Source organism: Beta vulgaris, chromosome 3, assembly GCF_026745355.1.
Source record: "Beta vulgaris subsp. vulgaris cultivar EL10 chromosome 3, EL10.2, whole genome shotgun sequence".
Lineage (NCBI taxonomy): Eukaryota > Viridiplantae > Streptophyta > Magnoliopsida > Caryophyllales > Amaranthaceae > Beta > Beta vulgaris.
The window spans coordinates 6,696,052-6,704,835 of NC_079204.1; the positions used below are offsets into that span (position 1 = coordinate 6,696,052).

The following is an 8,784-nucleotide window of genomic DNA, read 5'->3' on the forward strand; positions in this document are numbered from 1 at the left end:
AGTCTAGCCCTTGACCCGACCCATTAACAACGACTTCAAAACGACCCGACCCTTATATAACATGACATGACCCGACCGGACCCATTGAACAGGTCTAGTGGCTACAATACTCGTAGAGTCCTAGTACGTAATTGAACACTCCAGAAAATGTTAAACACGTACACTAATACAGTAATACTGTAATACACTATAAAGTGCAGAAGTACGCTTCAAGAAGATGAATGTTTAATGGCTTTAAACATGATTAGTGATGTATTGTTAGGTACAAAGGCTCCATGAACTAGTTAATTAAACTGGAAGCGTCACTTGAAGATGATAAAGATATTACTTACCTGCTGTACAAAACAAATTATCATTCACTAATTTACATTACTAACAAGGTCAAAGAGAGATAATGATTAATGCATATAAAACAGATTCTGATGGGAACAATGAACAGATGAACATATTCTTTAGAAACAATTCCACAATAAATTTATAAAAGTTACACGAGTGGGAGAAAGTAATAAATAAACAGTAAACTATCTCTATTTAAAAACTATAGAACAAGAAGACGAAGTGTAAATGTGTAATCACGTTTAAACAGATGAAGTTTTAAAATATTTAGAGACAAAAAAAATTAAGGAAAAAAAGATGGAAAACTGAGCACCTAATTAAAAATTTTACTGGATATCTATGTATTAAAAACAATATGGAATCAACTATTGGAATAGTAGTAAAAAATGCCTTCCTGGTTACTATGCATAGCTCAAGTAGAATAGTTGGTCTTCTTGTTTGGCTCAAAAACATACTTGATTAGCGAGTCTTTGATGTGCAACAATTCTGGGAATTCTTTTTTCAACTTTGACGCATCCATCTCATTGTTACTTCTTGGGGCGACAATCACCTTGGCTTGTTCTTCAAGCGTGAAATTCGCCCAGCTGAAATTCGGGTCCATGTAATTCCTGTACATTTCGAGAATCTCATTGTGGCTAACTACCCCTGGGTTTGTGAAGTTCCAGATACCCCTGAGATTCCGCTTTGCCATCTCGATGGAAATTGGTAGGAGCTCGTCTAACACTGTCATGCTGTTGGGAATGTCGACCACCTTGCTGTAGCGAGAGATTTTCGTAATGAAGTTTCTTGGGTTGTTGAGGTCTGAAGATATGGGCATTCGGACCCTGAGAGTGCAAACGTTATCATACTCTTTCAGCAGCTCCTCAACCTGATAAAAAAGATGTCAGAATTTACTAGTACAGAAAATCAGGGACTAAGAAAACACTTCAGATACTACAAAGTAGGAAACATTACCATGGCTTTAGTCTTTGAGTAGAAAGAACCAGTGAAGTTCGGTGTGTCCTCCTCCTTGAAGCCAACTCCAGACCTCAAAGGATGTGTAGCATCATACTCAAAGATGCAACCAGTGGCAAAATTCATCATAAGAAGCCCATGCTCTCTGCAGACATCAGCTAAGGTCAAAGTACCAGTAACATTGGCACGAATGGTCTCTGTTTTATGAGATTCACACCAGTCAACATTAGGTCTACCAGTTACACCAGCAGCATTGAAGACATGAGTAGGCTTGACGTCCTGGATATCAGCAATAAGAGATGTTCGGTTTTCCAAACGCCCCTTTCCATACTCAAAAGCAATACCTTTCTCAGTACACAATTTGCCAAGTAGACCACCAATCCAGCCAGTTCTACCATAGATCAAGAACTTGAGAGACGGCTTGCAAGGAGAACTGCTGCTGTTTGAGGTAGCAGGTACAGCCATATGAGACTGGTTGTCAGGGAGTTCTGATGAAGCAGCATTCTTGTCTTCAACTTCTTCAGCAGGCTTCTCAACGCCACCAGGCATCATCAGCATTCTTGGGTGAGGAAGCAATGCTCCTGAGACATCACCCCACCATCCAGGATTACTGGTATACCACTCCATTGTCTTCTTCAACCCCTCTTCCCAAGTGGTGCGCTCTGACCACCCTAAGATCTTCAGTTTCTCATCATCAAGGAAGTACCTCTGATCATTGAATGGCCGGTTCTCAACAAACTTGATGCTTGCTTCAGGATCCAATGAAAACAGTTTGCAGACGTCCCTGGCTACATCAATGACTCTCCTTTCCCTCTTCGTCCCAATGTTGTACACATGTCCAACTTCTCCTTTGTGGAGAATGACCTCGAAGGCCTCTGCAACATCCTCACAGTACAGATAGCTTCTGACATTAGATCCATCACCATGTATTGGAAGAGACTTCCCCCTCATGGCCAAAAGAATGAATTTTGGGATCAATTTCTCAGGAAACTGGTTAGGTCCATACACATTGTTTCCTCGGGTTGTAATAACAGGCAAACCATATGATCTTCCATAAGCCATGACAAGCATCTCAGCACCAGCTTTTGTAGCAGAGTAAGGGTTTGTTGGAAGAAGCTGAGAAGCCTCGTGATTACCCACAACAGCATCCTCTTCTGTCTCACCATAAACCTCATCTGTACTGACATGTATGAATCTCTTTATCTGCCCAGTGACCTTACAGGCTTCTAGCAGGACGTGAGTCCCATAAATATTATTCTTGGTGAACTCAAAGCTATTACCAAAAGAATTGTCAACATGGGTTTGTGCAGCAAAGTGCATAATCGTATCAATGGACTCAGTAATTAGAAGGTAGTTCACAAGATCAGCACTAGCAATGTCTCCCTTGACAAATTTAAAATTAGCAGATGATTGAGAAGGGAGTAAATTTTTAAGTTCCGAGCAATAATCGAGCTTGTCCAGCACCACAATCTTGTAATCAGGGTAAGTCCTAATGAGTCGGTTCGCAACATGAGATGCAATGAACCCAGCTGCACCAGTAATCAGAATGTTCTTTGGTGTGTATGAAGACATGATGCACCTCCTATGACAAACAATTATTTACCATAGCACAAATCAGATCACACACGTTATGAAAGCTTAACAGATCTATATTTGTTAGAGATTAATCTAGAAAATTCTAAATGTTTGATGAAAAATGTGAGAAAAATATCTAATGTGTATCTAGAATTATCTTGTGAAAAATCTAAGATATCTATACTTGAAAGAAAAATCCAGAAGCCTATAAATATGTAATATGTGCATGAGTTGAAACGGGAGCCAAACAAGTGAGTTCCACACAAGATATTAAGAAAGGTAGAAACAAAGGATTCTACCAAGGTGAATAAGAGACATGAGGTCTCACAAACATATCAATGAAAATGCAATTTTATGATATTATTCGGGTCCATCAAAACTTCTGTGTGCGCCACAGATTCTATCATGATATCAGAGCCGCAAAAGTGATTACGAAGAAGATCGAAGGCTCGAGAGATGGAAATCAAGTTTGTAAGAAGAGACTTGGAGGACACAATCAAGGTAAGTATCTAATACAAAATTTCAAAGAAAATAATTCAAAAGATATGAAGAGGAAATAAAAGAGTTTTAAGGGAAGACAAAAATGTAAAATATGTTTGGAAATTAAAATATGATGATGGAGAAAAAAAAAGGATGACATAACTTTTGAGAAATGTTGGAGATTAAAATGTAGGATAAGTTGGATGGTTGATGACATGAACATCAACAAATGAAATTAACATTAGAAGAAAAAGAAATAATGAAAAAAGATGGGAGAATATTGGTGACAAGAGCACCAAAATGAAAGAATGAAATTGGATAAAGATATGTGAAGAAGAAAAATGAAAATGTTCAAATTAGGGGAGTAAGTTGGTAACATGGGTACCAACACAAAACATTAAAGATCAAGAAAATGTGATGAAGAAACAAAGGTAGTATGGTTGGTAACAAGGGTACCACCACAAAGAAGAAGTGATAATCAACCATGTATAAAGAAGAAAATGAAAGATTAAGGTGGTTGGTGACGTAGACACCGACGAGGACGAGAAGAAAATTTCAAAAATCAAGTTTGGAAATAGTTGATGACAAGTGCATCAACAAGACTTTGAAGAAATCTTTGGAAGAGTGATTATGAAGTACAAGAATTTTCAAGATTAAGAAGGAGTGTTAGAGGTTAATCTAGAAAATTTTAAATGTTTAATGAAAAATATGAGAAAAATATCTAATGTGTATCTAGAATTATCTTGTGAAAAATCTAAGATATCTATATTTGAAAGAAACTAGAAGCTATGATACAACAACATGAGTTGAAAAGGAAGCCAAACAAGTGAGCTCCACACAAGATATTAGGAAAGGTAGAAACAAGAGGTTCTACCAAGATGAATGAGAAACATGAGCTCTCACAAACACATTTGTTCAATTAATTATCAATGAAAATGCAATTTTATGATACTATCCGGGTCCATCAAAACTTTCGTATGCGCCATAGATTCTATCATAACCTATAATGTGCACCGGTGCACCCGCACAAACTCTGAATGTGACAACAATCCAAGGGAGAAATATGCACTCCACAGTACACAGTACACCCTTGCATTGTTGCCATATCACATGGGAGCACATGATCCCAGGTACACCCTAAAAATCTGCCAGTCTAAAATTCACATTGATTCAGAAAAAACATGATCTCAATTACAATTAATTATCAAAGTAAAACAAACAAAAAGTACAAAACAAACAAAACAAAAGGGTGAGAATTGATCAAAGCAAAACATAACATGACAACACAAAATCACTTTTAAACCAATCGTAACACTCAGATCAAGTAACATAACATACTCAAATACAAAATACGAAGTGTTCTACTTCATATCAACAACACTAAAAATCCAGATCTAACAAAAATATAATAAAGAAATTTCATAAATGAAATCCTTAAACAAACAAAGCTCAGATCAGCAGCAAAAAAATTCTCTAGACTAACAAAACAAAACTCTACTAAAACAAGATCAAATCATAGATCAATTTCAAACAGTTTTACTAAAAATTTGAATATTTTTTTTTTTTTCTTTTTGGGTTTCTTTTACCTTATCAATGTAAACATATAACACCGAATTTCATGCTCAAATATACTAAAGATCAAAGCTTTCAATTAAAGCTTAAAAATTAGTCTTAAACAAACCTTGAAATTGTCGGGAAGATTGTATTTTACCGATCTAAGAATTTGGCGCAATTTTTGAGCAGGAATATGATGAATGAGGAGAGAGAAAGAGAGTTGTAAATTGCAATGTGGGGAGATTTAATGGGGGTGGCGTCTTCTCTATATAATGAAAGACAGTGTGAAGTTGGAAGTTGGTTCGGAGTAGAAGTTGTGAGGTAATTTAATCAACACTTATAAAAGCTTTGTGGGAGTAGGAGTAGTACTCCAATTTGGACTTGTTTTATGGGAGAGTCTTATTTTGGACTCTATATTTCTAGAATTAGAAGAATAATAATATACTAAAATCATTAGAGAACAAATACTAAATTTATATTTATTTTTTCTGAAAGACAAATACTAAATTTATATGATTTGATGTTCACGCTTGTCAATACAAAATATTAATTTAACAAGAGTTTATAAGAGTATTAGACTGTGTTTTTTCTTTTATGTATAAATCAACGGTAATTGTTAAGGTGATGAATGTAAATAGTGAATGTACAAGTATATTCTTCCTCCATTTTTATTTAGATGTTGCACTTTTCAAATTACGGACTCCTAGGTAATTTTTCGAGAGGAGAGAGATAGAGAGAAAAAAAACAGAAGGGTCACATGTGAACATGTGATAGGAGAGAGATATAGAGAAGTTATTATCCAAAATAAAAGTGTAACATCTAATTTGAAATTTCTTAAAATAAAAAGTGTAAAAACTATAAAAAAAACGTAGGAAGTATATTTTTTGGAGGGTCTTTTCGGGAACCCAATGGTATGAAGAATCTTCCTCTCGACTGCACTCGCACAGACCATCACCCAGAGGCCCTACAAGCACCCCAATATTGAAATTATGTTTTTACCAAAATTTGAATCTTGGTCTCTCATGTGGAAAATAGAAAGCGATACTATTAAGCCCAAAGGTCTTCGGTGAACAAGTACATACTGTGTAAATAAAACAGAAACAAAGAAGTATATACTGTATCTTTTTTAAAAAGAGATGTAAAATTCTTATCATACTTTTCAAAGAATAATACTACTAATAATAATTGAAAATTGAGAGTTTATGATGAAAGTAAAAAAGTGTTTATATAATATTCCTTAGGAAACATTTTGATGGTAATTGGGATACTAATAAATAATAATTGCTCTGGTGGTACTTGTTGTGGGCTTTACCTAAATTTGCCCCCATACTTATTGATACTAATTATTATAGTACATGTTATGGTAATATTGTAATTTTATGGTACAACCTTATGAAGATACCAAAATACCTTTCAAATGGTATTCATGAATGTTTAAAAAGCTAGTATTGTCTTAATTAGTGTTTTATAGGCTATAGTACACACCTATAGGCTATAGATTCAACTATACCATAAATTTGAGTAATGTTGCTTATTTGCATGTAGAGGTGGGCCCGGCCCGGGCTAACACGCGGGTCGCCCTGACCCATTGTCCACTACGTGAGTCATGGGCCTGCGCCGATCAAGAAATTTATTTCACGCCCATCCTCACACGAGCCCGACTATCTAGCCCGTGGGACGAATTCTCCTTTTCTTTGTTTTTTTAGTCTAAAGTTGGCAAAAAAAATAACATAGAATGGCCCGTGGATAAATCTGAAAATTTTCGACCTGGCACGGCACGACCCACCATTCACGAGCTCGAGCCCCTTCCGCCCCGCCGGTGCCTAAATCTTGCGGGTCAAGCCCGTGAACATGTCTGGCCCGACCCGACCCATGCCCAGGTCTATTTCCATAAGTTATTCCAGCTTATAGAAAGCCTTTAACTTTTTAGAGGGTTTGGTTTGGACAATCTAATAATTACATTTTAGGAATATTACACTCAATGACATTTTACTTCAATTATAATCATAAATACCAACTTAAGCCTTGCTTTTTGAACTCGGCTAAATTGAACTGAAACAAAATAAATTGAAATAAAGTAAAATTATGAGGAAAAAATAGTTGAATTGATATGAAAGTGTTCCTAAAAAAACAGGGCCTTAACACTCCAACAAATTTTTCTCCAATTTATCAATAGTTAAATAATAGTACCACGGTCACCTCAATTTGGGAAACTAGTCAAACGTAAATGTCACTTACTAATAATAGTAGGAAGTTGATGAAGAAAGACTTGTTATTGTTATAACTTATAAGTAGCCACATAGGATGTAGCATACTAGTTGTGGGACTTGATATAATTCGAGGCTTTTTTTAAAAGTATATAGTGACCATTGGTGTATTCTCTTCACCTTAACAAATTAAGTTTTAGGTTTAATAAGTTTAGGGCAGATAAGTTTTAATCAGGTCCAATTAGGACAATATGTTCCAATTAGGTCTAATAAGGTGCAAAAAGTTCCAATTAGGTGCAATAAGCTCCAATCAGGTGCAATAAGTTCCAATAAGGTCCAAATATAACTATTAGTTGATTATGTTATTATTAGAATTTTAATTAAAGTACCACAATGATTATATCGTATTACACTTGTATTATTGTCTATTATTTTATTAAATGTTTGTATGATTTTCTATTATTTTATTAAATGTTTGTATTATTTGATTATGTTATTATCAAAAAATCTAGTTAAAGAACCACAATGTATAATATTATACTTGTATTGTTGTCTATTATTTATTATTCATATTACTATTAACAAGGCTATTATATATATTAGTGGTGAAAGTTGTGTATAGGCAAATATATAAATAGTATTTTTTTTTGTTAAATTGTTTATCATAAGAGATAATTAATAATAATTATTTTTGAAAAGGCAAATTTTAATAATTATTATTTCATAATAAATTTTGAGGGTAGTATTTACGTTAGAGGTAATATTTATGTTATAACTGATCAATTTTTTTTATTTAATAAGGTCAAATAAGTTTCAATTAAGTATAATAAACTTTAATAAGTTTCAATCAGGTTCAATAAGGTCTAATAAATTTCAATCAAGTTCAATAAAGTCTAATAAGTTCCAATTAGGTCAATAAGTTTCAATCAGGTCTGATCCAATAAGTTCCAATAAGGTTCAATTAAGTCCAATAAGTTGAATTAGGTCCAATCAGGTTTAATAAGTTTAGTTGAGGTCTAATAAGTTTAGTTCAAATAAGTTCAGAATTATTCAGGTGAAGAGAACGGATCCTAAAAATTTAAAGTTTGAAGTTTGAGTTATTTTACAAGAGCATCAAGTCAGTGTCAATCATTAGTTCTGGAGCTAAAATTCATGTCACTTGATTTACCCAAGAGCTTTAAACGCAAGCCTTTTATAGTTGGCTAAGCTACTAGAGGAGAAAATTGTGTTAGTTGATAAACAACCATTGTAAGTCCTTATGTGCATGCCTTTCATATGTTCTCATTTGATAAACATGAAACATATGTGAATTTGAAGTTCATAGAAAATGAAAAATTGTGGAGTTATTTAGTTCATGATATAACACATAAAGTATCATTTTCTAGGAAGTTATACTTCCTATAAATTTGATGACCTAATTGCTTATCCCCTTATATAATTTGTATGAAAATTGTATGAGCATCACAACTTTTTCCAGCTACTCAATCAAACAACTTCTTAATACTTTCCGATAAAGAAAATGTCATCAGTGTTGAAATTTCTTATAGAGTTACACATCCTACATTCAACCAATAACCACTGAAAATCATCAATTAGTATTAAAAAAAAAGATTAAATTACATACCTCACAACAAATACACTAAGGATTACAAGACTAGAAAAAAAAACCTAGCCTCCC

At 34.2% G+C, this 8,784-nt stretch overlaps 1 protein-coding gene across 1 annotated transcript; it reads right to left on the reverse strand.

The window, feature by feature from the left end:
* Positions 1-381: 381 nt before the first annotated feature.
* Positions 382-5,261, reverse strand: LOC104888417 (trifunctional UDP-glucose 4,6-dehydratase/UDP-4-keto-6-deoxy-D-glucose 3,5-epimerase/UDP-4-keto-L-rhamnose-reductase RHM1). The gene is made up of 3 exons (XM_010673384.3): positions 5,027-5,261; positions 1,291-2,872; positions 382-1,204 (listed from the first exon to the last, which is right to left on the reverse strand). Exons 2-3 carry the CDS (start codon positions 2,860-2,862, stop codon positions 749-751), a joined length of 2,028 nt encoding a protein of 675 aa, XP_010671686.2. The 5' UTR covers positions 2,863-2,872; positions 5,027-5,261; the 3' UTR covers positions 382-748.
* Between the last annotated feature and the right edge of the window lie 3,523 nt (positions 5,262-8,784).